Source organism: Notothenia coriiceps, unplaced genomic scaffold, assembly GCF_000735185.1.
Source record: "Notothenia coriiceps isolate Sejong01 unplaced genomic scaffold, NC01 NC01_scaffold00000339, whole genome shotgun sequence".
NCBI lineage: Eukaryota > Metazoa > Chordata > Actinopteri > Perciformes > Nototheniidae > Notothenia > Notothenia coriiceps.
The window spans coordinates 6,081,775-6,103,072 of NW_011333040.1; the positions used below are offsets into that span (position 1 = coordinate 6,081,775).

The window sequence follows — 21,298 nt, forward strand, 5'->3', positions numbered from 1 at the left end:
TTATATACTTATTGAAAACAAGCTACAAAATGTAATACCTTGGAAAATGCTGTTTAAAACTTTTTAATAGCCTTGATTTTCGCTAAATTGATTTATCAACTTTTAATACTTTTTAAGACCCCGCAGACACCCTGATAAAGCTGTCAAAACTGAAGCACAGCCTGGGAGTTCAGTTCATAAACAGACACAGCAACAAATACACAGAACAATATTGGATTATTTCACGGATTTACGCTCAAATCTATGACAATAGGTGAATGTTGGTAAACTTCTGTTATCAGGGATTAATTGTGAATATCCTCACACGAGCGACAAAGCTGAGAGAACGTTCCCATCAGCCCAACATGGTCTTCAAGGGATCTTTTACATGGAAATGTCTGTCTGTACATAGGTCTGTTACCTGTCCGATTTTACAAAATATGATTGCCTTTATGAAGTAATACAATTGTATTCAATTTAATTGAGTAGCTGGCTATTATGTGGAAAAGTTTAAAAAAAACTGTATTTAAAACATCCCTGAATTATCTTATTATCTTATAAGAAGGAGCATAACCAGAAAATATTGCTTCTCAATTTTCTTTTACCCTTTATGCATGCAGGCTAATCTAATGATTTATGATTGCCTTATTAAATAATGTTACAAAAAAGATACCAGTGTATTACGGTAGTTCCATTTCAAACGTTTTAAGCATATTTTGATGATTATCAAGATAATATCGTGAATCAATTTTCCTGAGCTAATAGTGACATTACATTTTCATGTTGTCCCATGCACACACACAGTCCCTGCGGCAGCGTGGCCTGACGCCATCTGCCTCCTAAGTAGAGACAGAGTGGAGGAATATGAGAGGGAAGAGGTGGTGCGTTGGCTGAAACGTCAGTCATACCAATGACATCACCAACTCTCCCAACTGGGGTCACTCGGTGTCACATTCTGACTGACTTTGATGCGACCCAGTTCCAAGAAACCCTGCTCCTTTACTCAGGCAACCACATGATTGTGCCTTACACAAGAGCCTACAGGCACCCGCTGGGCCACCGCGTTGATAGACCTGTCATGCAACACACACGTACACACAACTGTTCAGTGCATGTGTGCAAAAAGAAGAGATGTAGAGTGTGTGTAAACGAGAGTGAGTGAGAAAGACAGATTGTGTAGAATTTGCTCTGGTGTGTGTGTGTGTCCCCCCCACCCCCCCACCAGATTCTGCTGTTAGCTAAAGGCAGCTCATTAACAGTGTGTGTTGTAAGAGGCTTAGCTTACACCACCCACTTGTTTCCTGTGCCAGCCTGACAGGTCCTGGCAACAGGACAGCCTCTCAAAAGGGTTGTGAGGAGGGGGGTGGGGGGGGTGTTATTAACAGGCAAAGAGCCAACACCTCCTGGGATAACCTTGGACATGGGTTCAGAGGTCTCTGCATCTCATCGCTTAATGGAGGCAGTAGGACAACAAGCCATTCCCAGCCAAAGGAGAGGAAAGGACATCTGTTTACAGCCCTGTCATATCAGCTCTCAGATAAATCAGAAAAGACTGATACCAACGCTCTGCTGAGTAATACCATAAATAAGTAATAGCTGCAATAAAAGCTACCACACGAGTTGTTTAAGGGTCTAACATCCCTGGTATTATTCACAATGATATGTATATATTCGTACCGGGATACTAAGATACCAATGTGCATATAAACAAATTGCCCTACATATGATACGTTTCCTCTGTCCCTTATCAACTAATGCAAACATGAAAACACTTTTGCTAAAAGGGCTTGCATCGTGCAGCAGACGTGAGAAGAAAAATAATATTCACAGTCATGCTGAGAATGTATTAGTATAAAAAGAACTACCATAACAAGTTAGGGTGATCTTCAAGTCTGAGCTGCTTGTATCTAAAAGCCGCTGCGCACCTACAACCTGTCAAGTGTTAAAGTGGAAGAGGTTTTTCAGCTGAAATATTCATCGCTGCCACTAAAAGGCATTGCTAGGAAAGCTTCTCCAAGGAAGAAAAAGAAAGGCGACCGACCTGACTCGCTACAAGAGGACTGAGACACATGACCGACACTTATTAACCTTTTACAGCCGTCTCACGAGAGGGGAGACCGCCCTAACAGTCAGACACCCTCTGGAGTACTCACAAAACATACACAAGCACACGAACAGTAGCGTGATCTCACACACTCACACACACACACATTAGGACAAGTAAGACAAACACTTTGCTGCACCCACTGAACATGAAGCAATTTCCTGAAAGCCAAAGGTCACTTTGTTACGACCTCTAGCTACGTCCAGTTTGTTCCATCAGAGGCAAGCACCTAAAGCACAATCTTAAGCAGCTCTGGTTGACTCGGGCCTTAGTTGCTGGAGCAACACACACATGGAACAAACATCCAATCAGCAGCAGCGATACTAAAGCAAGTGGCATCCTCACAGCCAATCAGGATACTGTATTCCCATTAGCTCCTCCCAGAGAAAGTCCAATCAACACCTGGTGCAGCCAGAAAGTGGTTGTTCCTGTCTGTCACCTGCCTGTCACTCCAGCCGTTGTCCCGCGGTCCTGCAGTGGATAACAGTATCAGACGGTCTGATCTCTGGAGGGCCCGTTGGGAAGCTCTTCGGGGCTGGGCCTTCCGATCCAGAGCAGAGGAGATGAAAACAGCTCAGACTCGGAGCTCTTCCTGCCAGCTGGCCTGATACTTTAGCCGGTGTAAGGTTGACATGCTCCTAAACAGCACATGCTCCTGGCCTTTCCCCTTCTTTTCCTCTCACTCTTGCTTCCCTGAGCTTCGGTGAGTGCTGGTCTGTTCTTCTTCTCCGCCGTGTCTCTCCCCAATGGCGGTCGTCTGGGAAGACTTCCACAGGAAAGTGGGACTGTGGGGCGGTGCTATGTGCTCAGCCTCTCTCTCCCCTCATCTGATCTCTCCTCTATCTCTCTTTTTTTTTCTCTCCCTCCCTCTCCCGGTCGGTCCGTCCCTCCCCCTACCTCAGTCTGCCAGCAGGCACCGCCGCACGCACACTCACACACACACACACAAATGCATGAGTGAGTACACACACTCACTCGAACCCTTTCTCTCTCTCTCTCTCTCTCTCTCTGTCTCTCTTGTTAATACTCTCGCACACGGACGCAAACACACACTCAGGCAGTCCAAGAGTAAACAGAGAGCAGAGAGAGAGAGGGGAAAGATATAGAGAGAGAGCTGAGCCAGAGAGACAATGGAGAAAAGGAAAGGACACAGAAGTGGAGAGTAAGCAAAGAGAGCAGAGGGGGGAGACAGGAGGGGGGGGGGGGGTTGATGTTGATACCAGGAGAAAGCATAAAGGCTTTCAAATGTTTCCTGACTGACCTGCTTTTCATCTTGAATGTGACCTCTCTCCAGTCTATAACAACACCGAGTGAGTTGAGAGACAAAGTGAGTGGGGGAAAGAGGCGTTTGCCAAATCTTCCACAGCTCTTGCCAATCTGGGCCGTTGCCATCTCCCATCCGAGAGAGACGGACAGAACGAGCGGCGGAGATAGAGCAACCGTGGAGGAGGAATACAGAAGAAAAGTAATATGCCATTCTCTACCTGCTGCTCCTTTAAATGGGTTCTTCCAGCAAAGCAGAGCAGGGGCCATTATCCAGCTGCCTGCACCCAAGCAAAGCCTGCCAGATTAGTGCACTTACATAAACGGCAGCCAAGGAGGGTGCCCATGCAAACACACACACACACAAGATGGACCAAGTGCACACAGACACAACCTTTTGCTGCAGGTCTTGCACACACAGGCAGGAAGAAGTGCTGGGTCTGAGAGAGAGGCTTTACTAGGCTGAATTCTGGCAGACGCTTGTATGAGGTAGCGGTCTTTATGAGCATTGAAGACAAGAGTGATCTATCCATGAGTGTGGCCGTGCTATCCTCGAAGGCAGGGCTGGCTGGTGCTGCCATGCTGGAATGCCAACGTCCTGCCAGGCACTATAAATGCCATTATTCAGATCTGTTTAGCTCGAGGGGATGAACACATTAGCATCAGGACACCTAAGCCTCTTTAAAACATATACATGTCAAGCACCTTGACAATCTTATTTAATACTATAAGGAAATGGGAGGGGTATGGTTGTGATCTTGGAAGGGGAATCCCTTTTGGCAGGTGTGGGGGTTGATGTTGGAACTGAGGAAAACGGCAAGAGCAGCTCCTCCTCTTGGGCCCTCAGGTCTGTAGCTGTGGCTCTGTGGTTGTGGTTACATAAGCCCTTCATAGAAGCCCAGCTACCACCAAGCTGCCAGGCTAATCCTCTGGGGTGGAGAGCCCCACTAATCCCACTGCAGGAGAATGGAACTGAAGACATTAACCAGGATTACTACACAGGACTGTGTTCAAGCCAGGCCAGCTATCACAAAATAACCGCTCAACACACAAACATGCACGCAAACCCTATATTGTAGCAGACACACACAGCTTGAGACGGATGCGATAAATGATGACCAAATGTGGTTTCAATTTCACACTCAAGCTGCTGATCGCTCCTTGCAAGAGACACTTCATCTACTGTTGATTACAAGGGAGGACAGATTAAGTTAGCAAGAAGCAGAACTGACAGTCACACAAAGCAAGATGACATGTCATCTTCAAATGGCCACAAAGCAGCCGCCTTGGCATGAAATTGAGTTGAGTCAAGTACAGAAGGCAGGTCTGGTAAAAACAATGATGGTACAAAGCCACCTAAGATCAGACATTAAACAATCATCTAGGAAAATATGCATTTAAATACACAGCTGAGCGGACAACACCCCTTACATGTTCAGGTAAACTATTAAAATATCCACACAGAAGAAAACCAGATTGGACCATATCCAAAGAGTAATACACATTACAAACGACTGAAGGTAAGCAGATCAGTATATCAGTAACAGACTCCTGGAATGCCCGCACAAACAGTCAAACACACTCTCACAGAGCACCAGTGCTAGGAAAATGGGCAGAATGTCAGTGACCTCTGTGAATAAGCCACAGACCTCTTGGTAATCTTCAGTCAGAGACAATAAACAGGCTGAGTTAATGACTGCTGCATTTGCAGGGGCTAGCTGATAAGAGGCAGACTTTACAGCCTGCTTGATAAAAAGATACGTAGCACTGACCCAGAGAGAAGGGGAAGTGGCTCCAAAGAGCAAGAGGCTCAGAACAGGCACTCTGACATATACACGCCAAGACACAACCCAGCAGCACGTGGCAGCGGCAGCCTCACTAACAGGAAGTCACAGCCGCGTCTCCTCTCCACACTTTCAAAAACATGAAACAGTACTTGAGCCGCTGCTAGCGTTCCTCTATAATACACATCAACTGGAATTAAGTTGTTCTTAACAGGGCTAAGAAAAGTTTTACTGTATTACCTTTTTTGGCGGTTTCCATTTCTTCTTCAGTCCAGCGAGAGCTCTCATTCATTTCCAGATTGGCTGTTAAAAAAATAGAGAACCACCGAGTTAGAGAAGGCGGGACAATGGTGGGGGGTGGGGGNGGGGGGGGGAGTGGGCAGTTGTCACAAAGTCAGTTAGGGAGTGACTGACAAGGGTAAAGGAAAGAGAAAGAGAAATTAGAGAAGACAGAATAAGAGGGTGGGGGGCAGGGTAGTTTGTACTGCCTGCCAGTGAAGCACTGCAGCGTGGGTCGCTAGGGAGTGTTTGTTTTAGATGGAGGAAGCAGGAAATCTAAGGAGAGCAGTCAGTTAATGATTAGAGACATAACAACTGGCTTCTTTCCCTGCACAGGCCGACCCTGGCCCTGCCCGGCAGAGAGCGGAGAGCGAGCCAGGGCTTCTGTGTCCTCTAGCTGGACCTGTAAAGGGCACAGGACGGCTAGCCCTGCTGCCAGCAAGGGAACAAACAGTGGCAGAGGTGGGGGGGTTGCTGATGAGAGCCCCTAGTGCCTGAATCACCTGGGGATTCCCCGTGACTAAACCAGTGCTGCAGCATAGATACACAAACGCTGAAGAATCAAAAATCCCTGATTGCCTGCAGCAAGAGTGTTAGTGTGTGCACGGCTGACTTACCATCTGCGAGGTAACAAAGAGCTAAGCGGGGGGACACTGCTGACACACTGAATACTTTGTCTTTCCCAAACAGATGGGATTTCATCTCTTGTAGGCACACATTTTCAACGTTTTTTCTTATCATTTCTTATTATGCAATTATGAGTGGCACTTGATAAAAAAAATTAAGTGCAACACAGAATGTGAATAAGTGAAAAGGGACAAAAGGAACAACACTGCACTCTTGTGGTGTGGGACAGGAAGCAACTAGATCAAAGGTGACTAAGTTCATCTTGAGTGACGCTAGTGAAATTAGCTGTAAACCTTAGCTGTTAGCTGATAGTAACATGATTGTATCCCTCATTATTGCTTCTTGCTATCTTAATGTTTTAAACAAGTTAGCTATCAATTACGTTTCCCTAATGAAAAGGAAAAAAGGTGTCTAGGCATCTCTATGTTTAACAGGAATATTGGTTGGATTTTTGGTTGGTTTGATTGCAACTTGAGACACAATTCATTTCATAATGTTTCCCCCTACCACCTTCACCTCTATATTTACAGTATATGGTTCAAATAAAACTGAACAGAGAAGAAAATTGGGACTCATTTGCAATGCTGCAGAGACTGACCCAGCTCACTGTTGAGTGGCGGTGTGGTCGTCTCCTCCACTTCGCTGGTCATGGAGCGGGTGATGCGGCCCTTGCGGCGCCCCTGGCTGTTGGCTGTGCGTCGACCCTTGACAGCCACAGTTGGCTCTTTGTCCTCTGCATCTTCTCCAGAGGTGTCGTCCCTGTGTTTGAGAAATGTCAACACAGGGTCACAAGAGAAAACACGTGCTGTTTGAAAGTGTTCACAACATGGTGGGTCACTGATATAGGTGCCCCCTTATAGAGAGCCACAGTGACGCGTCCTAAAACCCGGAAGTAAACTTCTTCCGGTTCCCTCGACAAAAAAGCAATGCCATTTCTCCATAGGATTTTAGAAAATAGCTCGAAATAAGGTCTTTGGTTGACACACATTTAAGAGACGGATCACGCTTTGTTCAGTCGGATAATCTCCACATGTCTACCCTACTTTTATAATTTTCTAATCATAAATCTATCGATCATAAATCTATTGATTACATTTATGATCGAAGAAGCTTACTTCCGGGTTTTAGGACGTGTCACTGTGGCACTCTATATTACAAAGCAATAACATAATTGCCACAGAACTGAATGTTTTAATCCAATGAGGATGTTTTTCACCACTGAAGATAAGACTAAGGCAAAAAGCCCTTAACACAGACGAGAAGTGAATATGTGTTGCAGTAAAGACAAGGTTAAATACCACCAAGGAAAATGCCAAGTGTCTGCTAATTACAATGTGTCACAACTGTCACTTACTGCACAGAAAGAAACACATTAATGATCATTTGATGTCCAATGTAATGTATGAAAAAAGTAAACTGATGTCAATGCACACACCATCATTAAATTGAATCGGAGAGTTGACACTTGAACATTTCATTTCAAACCCGATGTGCTGAAGAACAGCCCTAGCAACACAAAATGTGCCACAACAATATTACTTGCAGGCTATAAAATACATTGTAGTTTGAAAAAGAATATACGTCCATCAACATCTTGTCCCTTTAGAGGTTTGGTCTCTACTTGGTGAAGAGTTCATTCTGAAGACTGAAACAAAAACTTTTGTCTGTAAATGTGTATACAGACACTGATTTCCCTTCCTATTTTTTCTAAGATAATTTATCGAGTGTCAGCACAATGGCATGCCAGAAGACAGCCACTGAGTTTGAACTTACTGCACCTCCATTCATCTTCCCCCAGCTCCATTAATCTTCCTGAGGGGAGCCGGTGGCACTCTAAATATAGGCGAGCCAGCTGTGCCAGGGACAGCAGGCAGCAGGGGCTGCTGGGAGTCACAGAGTCCCCTGGCCCTGCCACAGAGCAGGGAGGCAGAAGGCAATGCTTCATCATCATCCTCTTGTCGGACACAACTGCTAATATATATGACCTGCTATTACATGAAACTACTGTAGTGTACAGCCTCAGCTGACATCATAATATAATGCATTGATACAGATATAGAGTGTTGGATTCATTGATTACTCTACAGGCAACAGAAAGCAGTGATATTCCATCTGTTGTTTTGCATCCTTTGCTGGCGCTGTGCCTGAACCCCGCCCTCTACCACCGCTGCAACCTCGCCACTCTTTACACACTGACAATTGACATTTAGAGTGGGGTTAATCATACTGCCTATTTTTTCCAAATTGAAAAAAAAAACAGTCTAACAAAATAAGCACAGAATTTTTTTAAATGGCACTTGGCATCCGATTGGGAAGTATAAACAGGAAAACAGCTGTTTTAATAAGGAGAACGAATGGACGCTTGAATTCGCTGTAGGTGGAATGTCTGGCTGGAGGAGGGGGGGGGGGGGGGTGTGGGGGGGGGGGGAGATTGGGCTCAAGGGTTATAGATTGATTGGATTTCCAGATCTTTCCCCCTTAGCCAAAATGTACTCCCACTCGATTTGCTGGAGCCTGACCTGGAAAAATTCAAAAATTGTGTGTCGGAGGAAAATTGAGAAGATTGCTGCAGCTGAGCCGGTCCAGGCTCATGCAACGTAGCGAAAAGGTTTTCACTGGGCCACTCTGTCAGAGAGCATTTTTATTGAATGGGAAAAACCCCTTTTTACAAATGCAACGCATGAAGAGGTGCTGTTTGTGAGAATGCTAATGTCCAAATCATTCAGAACTGACATCAAACGGGATTCTGAAAAGGCTCCCAAGTAAGGGCCGTGTTGATCGTGTTTACATTCAGCTGGTGCAAAACTGAAAGCAAACAAATATGTATGGATAAGGAAGAATATGCTTTAATAGAAGACCCCAACGAAATGATTGACCAGAGAAGGACATTTGAACATTTCTGTCACTAAGGGTTTATGTCAAAATGGTTGAAAGAACGGAAAGAGACTGTTGTTCATGACAAAATCGCAACAGGCTACATGATCGCAGTTAAATCTGCTCCATGCATCCTGCACACTCTACTCAGCAAACAACCCTGGCCTAAAACAAAAGGTAAGGCATAACTAGTAAGTGAGACTCGGACAACCTCCTGTTCTGTGCTACATGTGTGAAAGGGACACTTGGGGAGTGTCCAATCCTAATTATACATGCTTCATAGTATTCATCTTTAGACAGTGTTTAGCATTAAGTGTTTGATGCAAATAGGATTCAAAGTGACTCACTTCATTGCATCCTCCTTGTCTTCAGCTTCATTTTTTTCTTCATCCCTCTCCCCCTCCTTCTCTTTCTCTTCCTTCTCCTTCTCCTTTTCTTCCTGGATGCCCCGCTGCACTTGTTGCTGTTGTTGCTGCTGCTGCTGTTGTTGCTGCTGCTGCTGCTGCTGCTGGCCGTGCTGCGTCGAGGGAGAAGGAAACAACGAGGAACTCAGTTACATAGGTAATCCCAGGTGACTGGACACACACACACACACACTTACCAGCAAACCCCCTGACCTCTCCTGACACATGCACTTTAAAGTTAGGACGCATTTACTTGAAAAATGGCAGTATCACTTGCATCCCTTTTTGTTCTATGTAACTGTTGTTATTATAGAAAGTGACAGTTTCATTTCATAAGCCCACATTCATTTTTTCTGAGTGAGAATGCACTTCCTGTGGCAGGTCTTATACCGCAAACATTATTCAGATAAATGTGCTTTTAAAAACACACAGCTGCAGAGGCTGTGATGTCTGGCAGCTTTTCTGGTGAGATAACAACAAACCGCACTATTGCATTAGCAAAATCATCAAACGTTTAAAAAAGGACATTGACAGGGACTCCTTTTTTTTGTTTCACAGACTTGCTTGACATTTCAACGAATTTGATACACTTGATTCAACTGAAATGTAAATAATGATTAATAACAATTCTATTCATTTTCTGCATCGACAAAACAAAACAAGATACGAAAGTTCAGAAGATACGCTCTTTAAGCACCCAGAACCACTTCCTCACCAACTTCCTGTCTGTCTAGGCTTTTAAGGTTAGAGTTCAGATTAGTACAGGCATGCAATGTGAGCAAAGAAACACTGCACATTTTCACCAAGCACACAGACTTAAACTCATCAGAGCTTCTACTCTATTTGATGTGTTTGCAGTTGCTGCCTGTTGGTACAGAAATTATAAAGAAGATAACTGAGCATCAACTCCACTACAGCACTGTGGGGGAAAAACTAAGTAGGCTAGAAACATTAACATTTGCATTAAGCTCTCACTTATCCCCTTTGTCTCTCCACTACCCAAACATAATCTTTATTAGCAGCTGCACACATCTCACTCTGACATATAGCACGGCACATTCTGTCCCTCTGCAGCTACCTCTCTGTGTGACTGCCAGCTATTAGCGCTAGCTGCTATTCAAGAGATGTGGAGCAAACCGCTGGGTAATGAGCGAGGTTTCTTTAGGAAAGCTGAGAAGACACCATCCATGTACCCACAGGAAAAGGTCACCAGTTAATTAATGCACTTCTTTCTTAGAGCCCACCACCATGAAGTTTAACTGCTAGCATGTGACACTAAGTAATATCAGGGAGCTCATTAGCCATAGAAACGATCTGAATGTGTGGAAATACTGCTGACATGATGATGTTCAGCAAAGGGTGGCATTTGATCAGCACAACTATGTGACATTTGGGGTTTAGAGACCTCCTCTGTTCTGTAAAGACTAGTGAGATTAAGTGCACACAGGACAGATTTGCAGCACGACCATATCCAGTTTCAGTAGCTTTCAAAGAGTTAAATTCTGTTTGCATGTTGTTTTTGCGTGGCAGATACCTGAAGTTCAACTCTGTTTCATGCTCTGGGAAAACATGGTCAACTCTAAATAGAAAAACGTATCTGTGCTGACCAACTGGATACAATCACAGGCAAGTCTTTCTTAAGTTACATCCTTTGTATACAAGAACAATATGGGAAAAGTGAGTAGTGGTTGCTCCTGCCAAATGTGTTGGACAACAGAGAATAACATTAGACCTGGAGTGTAATGACTGAATGGAAAACAAATGTTTTCGCCAGTTAGCAAATGGTATTGGTTAGCTAAGTGACTCCAGCTGACTTCTTTGTTGCCTAGCAATAGAAAAAAGGAGACCGACTGAAAAATCGAAATATCTTTTAAATAAAACAAATCTGGTTGTTCAGTATAAGTTTGAAAGGGAAGAATACCTGGCTTCTTCCTCGGCGTCTGTAGTTCCTCCGCACTATGTTCTTATAGTTCTCATTCTTTTTGGTCAGGTAGTAAAAGAGCACACACTCCGCCACCGTCTGAAACATGAAAACAAATGTTTTTCAGTCATAACCTGAGAGGACTGGAACACTTAGAAAAAACTGACAAAAATAAAATGAACAAATACCTTTCTCTCCAGAAAAGACGCAATCAGACCAAAGTTTTTGGGATGCTGGATGAACCTGCGGGAACATAACAAAGACACTGACGCAACCTGCTAATGAAATGATTCAAAATCATTGGCAGAAGCACTCTAAAATAAGGGAATAACACACAGAGAATAACAGAGGAGGTGACGTACACACTGACGTAGAAAAAAAACCTCCAAAACAAAAATATTGATCTCAGCTGAACTCTACCTCTACAACGGATGTAATACTTAATACATAAAAATGTCATAGAATAAGATATTCAATCACTAGTGATTACATGTATTATTGTATGTTTTGGATCAAATTTGATAGAAAGAAGAAATGGAAGCTCTTTGTTTTGCATGTGGGTGAACTTTAAAATCACTGCTTTCACTGTGTGGGTTTGCTGCGATTTGGCAGTTTGCAACGCCTCCGTTCGATTTTTACGAAAGGTGATGATTGAGTTCCTCACCAACAACTTACTGACTTTTACCTTTATCAGTCACACATATTTCGCGTGCAGTACAAGACACACTTAATCTTGTTGTAAAAATACGATCCTGAGCACTTAGTCAGCAAAATGAAAAATGAGCCAAGAGATTATATTGGATTTGAAAAGCCTGAAAATGTTCTTACATTTTATTCTTAATGCCAAATGCCCCAAAAGTACTGTCAGACCCTATTTCAGGCGCATATTTGACCAACTAGGGAATGAAGGTCTGTGCTTACTTCTCTCTGAAAGTGTCCTTCTCCTGCTCGCTCCACATGTTCATAACCTGCCGGTCCTTGTACACCTTCATGGGGTCATCCATCAATCCGTTCATGTTGATGAACTTGATGCGCTGCTGCTCGGCATCAAACAGCATGGGGGGGATGACCGCCAGCTGCCGCATCTGCTTCTCTGTGTTCTGACATACACACAAATGCTGAAGTGAGTGGATTGGTCTCCAGAGGGAAACTGACTGACAACATGGTGCTTATATTCACGTGCACTATGGGAAACGTGCCCTTTCTTCAAGTTTTCAGAGGACAGGAGAGGAAGTTTAGGGTGTCGTGTTGGCTCAGCAGCTAATGGCATTTTCCAGGTCAGATGTGTCGTTTTTTTCGTTTACAATAAGATAATGTCTAAGTACAGGAGGAACATGGAGGTAAAGAAAAGGTGCTGTGCTATCTCGAGTTGTTTTGAAGGTATAAAAGCGTTTCTCGAGATGAGACAAGAGAACCCAATTGGACACACCCCTTAGCCTAATGGCAGGCTGACATGAGAGGAACCAGTGTAATGTGTGACTTGCGGCACTGTGAGCTCAGAGCACAGTCCTCCACCACTTATGCATAACACAGAGATCGGTTTCAGACATTGTATGAGACACATTCAACATTTGACTTCTGAGTAGACTTTCAAAATCTATGATAAGAAAGACTTTCAATAGGTGGGGTCACTCAGTGTCTTTATGCAAAGAAGAGATAACTATACACTGTATAGCTTTAGTAAAATAATGTTACGCCTTTAAGAGGAATCTGGCTAAAATATTGTATTATATTTTAACTGGACATAAAATGTGAGAACTTAAAGAGCTTTTGAAATGTAAATAACACATTCAATTAATTTGGCTGGTATGTTTGTATCAAGTCAAGCCCATTTTATTAATATCATTTGCCAGGGAGCTCAAACTGTACCTGAAATTGCCGTCTTAGACAAGATTGACACTATTGATCTTGATACTTTTTTAGAGCAGCTAAATGTTGTTTGAGAATTATCATACAATTATTATACAGTTGACAAGAACGGGGACCATTATTACTGTTGCATCAACAGCTGACACCATGTGTGGAGTATGCATGTTGTAAAAGGAGGAAAGAGAAATGAGGGAAGAATCTAAAAAAGTAGAGACGGGCAGTAAAAAAAAGACCACAAAATATCAAAGTTTTGGCAGCATTTCAATTGAAAGCAGCTGCGCTTGCCTCTGGGCTGCGGTGGCCTTAAAGAGCTAGTTTTGAGCTTTGGTTGGAGCTTCTTTTCTACCTACCAGAAATATTCCATTGACATACTTTAGCATCTGTCTAACAGTTGTATTACAGTGTATGCCAATATCAAGTGGCCTATGCCCCTGAAACAAAACCATGTTGCATTTATTTCAGAAGGCTCGAGTAACATTTCTGAAGGCTATTTCTTTGTGATGCTGTTTTTTATTACATTGTACGGCAAGTGAAAATAGATAATTCATAAATAGTGGTAATGTGTATTTGTTTTTGTATGTTGAAGATAAACTTAATGTGGGCCTACTTGATTTCAACTAATTGTCATGCTTTACAGTTAAATATACAATTAATCATAGTGTCTTTGCCTCAATTACAAAAAACTGGCTCCTTCAATTACATTTAAATATACATATATGTAAATTAACAGTATATAAATAATTCCTAGTAGAATTGCGAGCAGTTAATTGTGTCACTAAACACAACCACACAACCAGATTTCTGGCCACCATAGAAACGTGAACTTCAGAGTGTGAAAACACCGTAAGTGTTTTGAAAGAGGAAGTGGAGGGGGACAACCCTCTTTAACAGAAGAGCTAACCTCATGCTCTGATATTCCATCGATGATCTCGGAGACCTCATGCTCACTGCGAGCTGCAGACGAGGCCAGCCCACCTCCTCTCTGCCCAACGCGGCTGCAGAAGGAAAAACACAGAAGCTGTGTCACTCAAAACTACCCACAAGCAAGTGTTTATAATGAGAGCAGTATCTAGCCACCAAATCAGAGTACTTAAGTCATGTCCAGAAATGAAATGTATTTCCCACAGTTGAACCATCACATGTCGAACGTTGTGAAAGTGGTGATGTAATGAAAAACAAAGAAATGGCGTGAACACTGCAGGGCTCCAAATAACTGATGAAGAGCAGTTGTGCTCAAACCGTGCGATACAAAAGTGAACATTTGAGCCCTGCAGTGTAGAGCTATTTATTTATGTTTCCTTGGTTTGGCAGTGAGTGTACATTATGTTTTGAATAAAGTAATCGTATAACATTACCTCTGCATGCGCTCCTGTAGCTCTCTCTGCTTGCGGATCTCTGGGAACTGTTTCTCGTAGTACTCGCGCACCTTGCCCTCCTTGGCTCGGCGCCGCGGGTTGCTTTCGATGCGATCCACCTTCTTCTCCCAGGCTTCCATCAGCTGGTCATAGCGCTGGCAAAATTTCTGTTCCTAAAGCACCAAAGAAAGAAGATATCAGACCGTTGCAGATCAGCTTAAACATCAAAACTATTTTCCTCTGTCTTCCCTTTGATCTTAAAACATTAAATGAATGCACCATTACATCAAATGAATTACAATAAAAGAGTGTTTAACAGTTACTGATAAAGCAAGATATCCCCCAAAGCATATAGTGAGATTTTAGATAATCTGATATCTTTCAATCATTATTTTTCACTGATCTCCTTTTTTGGTGACACACCGGGAAGCTCTACAAATTCAGAGTGGGCTTTGTGTTTTGGGGAGTCTGGCATTGAGCCACGGCGCTTGCAGACAGCAGACCAACGTTTTCCCAGCTTCCTCGTCGGCTGGCTATAAAGCAGACCATTAAACCCGGAGGAGACACGACCCTCAGAGGGCTCATAAAGCACAAGGGGACTCTGCCCATGAGGAGCTCCCTCCCCCACACAAGAGAAGACTGGAAACTCAGGCTTTGATACAGGTGCTGCATTTTAACTGTCCTTTATGTCCTCGTATAAACTAGAAAAACATAATAACTGTAGAACTGCAAAACAGTTATTAATGGGTTGGAGGTGGTTGGAAAACAATTTCCTACTTGTGGATAGCTGCACATTTGATTTGCACTAACTATTTTCTTTCAGAGCAGTTAATTTTTAAGACGCCTGACCAGCATCACCCCATTGATCTCTGCTTTATTTATAGTCATGCTCTCTGGCGCAGTCTCCCTCGATCACTGGCAGGCAAGAGCGCATGCTAATGCTGTACAATGCTCATTATAAGTGGCTGGCAGGGAATGCAACAGATTTGAGTCGGGTTTGTTTTTCTTCTGGTGACCGTGTGAGAGAATTTATTTTGTTTTTCAAAAGCAATGGCTTCCCCTGGGCACAGTGAGAGGACTGACATCCTCTTTGTTTTTTCTTAAAATGGACACTCACTTCAAGGAGCATTTGGCCCAGTTTCACACTAGTCATCCGTCATAGGCCAAGTCCCAACAGTGAGTCAAACAAGTTGAGTTCTTTACTTACCCACTGCTTACGAGCATGATTTCTCCTCTTGAAGTACAAGATGAGCTTCTTTCTCATCGCCTGGTTTCTAAGAGGGTTGAAAAGAGGCATGGAGAAAAAGAGAGGGGTGGATGGATGGAAAGGAAAAGAACCAGGTGAGGACATTCATAAAAACCATCAATAACAGTAGTAAGTATATGATGTTCTCAACATTCTCTGTGACACTTTTTTCTACCCTCTGTGTTTTCTCCGCCGCAATGTTATGCCCAATAAACAAACAAAAACCCCACACACACACACACGCTCACACAAACAAAAACAATGTCTGTCCTTGTATGTCACCGCTCGATAAACCCAAACTTGCTTCTGGGTGGAAAGGACAGCGAGGTGAGCCAAACGTATAAAACTTGTCTGGTCAGGGAACAGCCAGCACATTGCCTCAAATAAAGGTCAGGGCCAGTAATCTCCTCAGGCAGCGACTCAGTTTGTCTCTTTCTGTGCGGCAAGACAGAATTTTATCCCTGACACTTAATCTGTCAGTTGTAAGGTCACGTTCCCCACTGATTCATGTAATCGTATTCAACATTAGTCACTTCAGCTGAGCTGCTGGGTCCTTCGGGTCACAGGCGAAGGACGGGAAAAAGTGGGTTTCAGATGGTATAATAGTGTTGTAAACATTTTTAAAGATAGCATGGTAAGATTCAGGATCTAGAGCCTAGGGGTGCCAAAGTAAGTTTAACTTGGCCTGCCACATGTTTCTAACTCAAATGTTTGTTTATTAAAAACATATTTCTATTTTCTGTGACCTAGAAAGGGTTTTTAAATATGCAGGACCGCTTACTATTAATTATTCTAGTATCATTTTCATCTTATAATACAGGAGAATACAATGGGTTTTTGCTTCTGGCCTGTGGCCCACCATTACGTTTCAGATTTGGCTCTCCAGGGGGAAAAGTTTGGGCACTCCTGGTGTAGAGGGATAAACACACAGGATGACCCATTCTCCATTTCCCAAACATGTTATCTGCAATAACAAACCCCAACTCAATGTAAAGCTTCCTAACCTCCAACCTACATAAACACACACACACAAAAAAACACACACACACACACATTGAGTCAACCCATTGCAGCAGAAAAGATAAATACTGCCAGATCCAGCTATGTACTGTGGATGTCAACTCTTACTTTGGCATATTATGGGTGAGAATAAACTTAGTATGGCAAAAACCAGGCTGATGGATTAAGCCTTTCAGACAAAGATGGCATTGTGCTCTAGACACCAGATGGCAAAGGGAAAGATTAGTAACCCTGAACTCTACGAAAAGGTTTGCTTTGTCCTGCTCTAAGCCCACGCCCCTTCTGAGATATCAGAGAACACTGTAATTTGCTATAATATGCCTGGAAGATTAATACATGGACCAGTGACAGATGTTCCCCAGTGGCACATCAAAAAACAATCTGTATAGTTTTTCTTGATAGCATATGCAAATGATATGTATACACTGTAATGATTTATTAACAGCTGAGTGTCAGAGGGGGGTGCGTGCAGGAGATGCTGAGAGCCCAGCGGAGAAATTGTTGCTCATCTATCCCAGCAGGGATGAGTGCCAAGGTTTTCCAAACGGTGTGCGAAACAAAGAAGTCAATTATGCTGGCTCAAAGCGACTCAGTGGTATTTAATAACACACAAACACACACAGGCAGAGAGGAGAGTTTCCAGTTAATTGCTTTGAGGCAATAATACTGATCAAACGGTGCAGGGATCAAACGCAGTGACGACAGAGCAGTGTGTGGCTAAGAGGTCAGACACATCTTGTGGTATGCTGCTGTGCCAAAACCACAGTGCCGACGGTGGAGACGAGATATTATAACCCCCGTTCAGCCCTTTGATGTGCCTCAGTGAATTATGCTTGTTAAAAAAAGACAGAACCTCATTGAGAGACATGGCAGAGCCACGCAGTGTTGTACTCTTCTGACTTTATATATATGCTGTAATTGAAAGGCATACAGTTTTCAATATTTAATGTCATAATATCAAAAACATTTTATCAAAAATGTGTAGCCATCTAAGTCAATTTTCAGATGCAAAAGATATGTTCGCTATGTTTGTTTGTCTTTCACTAGGAATGATCTGCTGCATTGTTTTTGGCAAAAATACATAATCAGATTTTTTTTTTTTAAAGGCTTAAAAACAGTGCACGTCCTTTTCCATAAGGTTTTTTGCATTATCGTTTCACAGTGAATTTAACACAGTAGATGCCCCAGTATGCACTTTGATTCCAGTCAGTCCAAAGTTTACATAATGACACATTTCTGAAATGCCATTCTTTGCAGTCTGCCAAGGGGGGGAAAAAAAGTGGCAAGTCTCTCTCGCAGAAGCATTATACAACCGCTACAGAGAACCAATAGTAGTTTTTTAGTTTGCAGCCAATGTATAAATGCAAGGATTGGTTTTGGATGGGTTCAGAGTTTGATTAATGTAATTAATTACAACCAATAATAGCTCTCGTGTGGTACAGGGCCTGTCTCATTACCAAGGAAATTAAAGTTGTTAAGTGAATATAACGTGAATCTGCTAATTTTCAAGAGCATCAGGACGGCAGTGGGAAGCTGCCTGTGCACGGCGGGCAAACGGTTTGACACAAAACGGTGTCCTTCGGGCACGATCAACGGGCTAACGGGGGTAAAGTAACAAGCATGCCATGGCTGACAATAACTGGAGCGCTGCTAAAAGTTGCACTCCTGAGTATCTGTTCCTTGTATGCAAATAGTCGACGTAAACAGTTGTTTGGGTCACACGGCGTACCGAGAGGATGTTGCTTACTGAACTTAATGACACGTACACAACAGCCCTAATCACTGGATATATTATATGTATATATATTTCTTCATGTGTGTAGGCATTTGCACTGACAGACTTACATTTTGATGTTCTCATGGTACTGCTTGGTATCAGAAGGCTGATTGTACAGAGGCTGCAACACAAGAAAGAAGAAAACAGATCAGACCATCAGCCAATTTCAGTTGTGTTACCAGATAATAAATGAACAGACGGTAAAATGATGGCATTCATCCTCTGCAACATGATTCTGACCTTGCACAAGAATATGAATGTTTGCAAAAAATGCTTCACAAATGTCTTGAGAGACTCAAAGTTGTGTCTGCCTGAAGCTTAATAACCCTTTCAAATTAAATTCAATTAGAATACTCAAAATGAATGTCCTCCAGGATACAGAGCCTGTTTTTGTGTAGCATCTTGCTTGCTCTCAAACAGTAATTAGTTTCAGAGAACAATCTGATGAAAACCCAATGTTTGTGTGTTTGAGATTAGGATGGATGGACAGATATAGTAACAAGTAACAAGCAATATAGTATGTGCGAGCAAGTGGATGATTAAAACCAAGTAGTACAAACAAGTAGTTTGGAAATTTGTTTTTAGAGTAATAGTCTCAATTTTGTTAGTTAATGAAAAAGCGGTCATCAGGGTTACTTTTATGTTCTCTGTGGGTTACGGTCAAAGCAACATTTAACAGAGCACTCGTAGTAATTTTGTTCCATTGCTTAAGTACTGTAATCATATTAATTTACTTTATACCCCTTCCCCAAAGCCTTGCATTTAAGAACTTATTCCTGGTTTCTACAAAACATCCTTGCCCTCCTATCTCTCTAGCCCGACCTTCAATATGTTCTCAAGTGTCAAATAGCAAAAACATGAGGGCAGGAAGAAAGATAAATACAAACAAAATTAAATCTCCGGTCTCCACTCACCAGTTCTACCCTGGGTCCCAGTCCCTCCAGTACCCTGTGAGCCTCTTCTGCCTTTTTCTGGTAAGAGAACACAAACATAAGTAGTACATTAGCTGGCCGCCTGCAACTCTGCCATCGCCACGGCAACGCTGCGATCACAGAGGCTACACTGCTGCTCCCTGGATGGACGGATGGCTGGATGTAAGGATGGATGGAGAGATGGATGCACCGGCTATAATTAGAGCTTTTAACTCAAGCTGAGTTTCTTGCCTCAGCACCCTTTTTTCCTCACCCAGAAAAAAAATATATATTACTCACCTCCCCTGAGCAGAAAAGAGGAAGGGAGAAATAGCAGGCAGGCCGAAAAGCAAGTGGGAGTGGAATAGAAAGTGAGTAGGAGAGGTAGAACAAAAAGAAACAGGAAAAGGAGGGAGGGCTAAAGGGCTTTGGTGCTCATCTCATAAGAGAGATCTGATGAAAGACAGGGAAACATCTCACCTTCAGCTCACTACCTACAACAATCTGCCTCTTAAAACAGGGAACATAAAGCACGAGACGAGAGGTGCTGGGGCATGAAGCCGGGCAGCAGAAAAACTCCCATCTATGTCTTTGGATGACCTCTCTGTAGCTCTACCTCCATACGTTTATATTTAGCTCCAGCAGACAAATGTGTGAGCAGAGTCCCAGACTACCCCTCGCGATGCTCGCTCAACTCTTTTCCTCATTCCACTCGGTACTCCCTCCTCGCTTCATAGATCAAACTGACCCTCCTTGGTGACACGCCACATGCTCTGTTGCTTTCCATCTCACTTCCTTTCCTTCAGTGGCCGCGCGGTGAGACCAGCAGGACTGACACATTTCTCAGACAGGATGGAAGTACAGTGAGGGAGGGTTGGATGTTAGAGGTGAAGCAGCCTGTGTGTATGTGCATGTCAACCTTTACTCTCCACCACCCACCATGTCATGCTGCCTCCTTGTCCCTTTCACTCCGTCTTTACTGCCGCGGTGCCACAGGAGGTGTTTGGGATCTACTTCTAAGTTGATACAATACTCACGCTAACGGACTTGGATGTAAGACCCCAGAGGAGCTCACGCATACAGCTTAACTTGACTCAACTTCTAACTCAATAACCTTCGAGTGAAGCCAAATGACGTGGCTCCAGTTTGAAAAGTTTAACAAAAACGTTGAAAACATTTTACAGGTGCTGGAGGAAAAATCAAACTTACGGCCCGTCCACACACAGGCATGAAAAAAATCTTTCAAAGCTTCGCCCATTCACTTGAATGGGGTGACGTAGAAGATTTTTAATCTTCGCCGAACTGCATCGTGGGGAGCGGAGCGTGGCTTTGCAAGCTCGTGAGCATCAAAAGTTGAGCAATGTTCAACTTTTGATGCTCCCAATGCTTGCGAAGCTGGCATCAGCCAATCAAATCCCGTTTATGCAAATCCCGCCAGTGCAAGCGCTAGCCAATCAAACCGCGTGTACTGTATGCAGATACCGCTACGGTCTTTTCCATATTAAAATGGAGGATAAATTAATCATCGCTGTAGGAAATGTCCCGGTCCTTTACGACTGCTCTCTGTTCACCTACTGGGACCTAAACCGGAGGAACCAGGCATGGAGGGAGGTGGCAGAGACAGTTGGTGAAACTGGTAGGTTTTCACCTGTTTGGGGAGTTTATATCCAGTTTACTTCGTTTTAAAATTGAATGGACAGGCTTTGTATGCCGGGGGCGGGCGGGAGATTCCTGGGAGATTCCTGATTGGATGTTGGTCGCCTTGGGCGCGTGAAATCGCCAAGCTTCAGACACGCCCAGCATCAAGATTTTTTTCATGCCTGTGTGTGGACGGGCCGTTAGGCATGAATCAGAGCACTGTATTTTCAGGCATTGTGAAATCCTC

General features: G+C 43.4%; 1 protein-coding gene across 1 annotated transcript in view; it reads right to left on the reverse strand.

The window, feature by feature from the left end:
- The window catches only part of LOC104950353 (nuclear receptor corepressor 2-like), a 145,294-nt gene that overhangs the window by 2,147 nt on the left and 121,849 nt on the right, over positions 1–21,298 (reverse strand). Inside the window, exons 7-17 of the mRNA XM_010776869.1 lie at positions 19,417–19,473; positions 18,571–18,623; positions 15,667–15,733; positions 14,460–14,632; positions 14,006–14,099; positions 12,157–12,335; positions 11,424–11,478; positions 11,236–11,334; positions 9,258–9,427; positions 6,635–6,795; positions 5,371–5,433 (exon numbers count right to left, since the gene is read on the reverse strand). Coding sequence (XP_010775171.1) covers positions 5,371–5,433; positions 6,635–6,795; positions 9,258–9,427; positions 11,236–11,334; positions 11,424–11,478; positions 12,157–12,335; positions 14,006–14,099; positions 14,460–14,632; positions 15,667–15,733; positions 18,571–18,623; positions 19,417–19,473 — 1,171 coding nt within the window. The remainder of the gene's footprint in view (positions 1–5,370; positions 5,434–6,634; positions 6,796–9,257; positions 9,428–11,235; positions 11,335–11,423; positions 11,479–12,156; positions 12,336–14,005; positions 14,100–14,459; positions 14,633–15,666; positions 15,734–18,570; positions 18,624–19,416; positions 19,474–21,298) is intronic.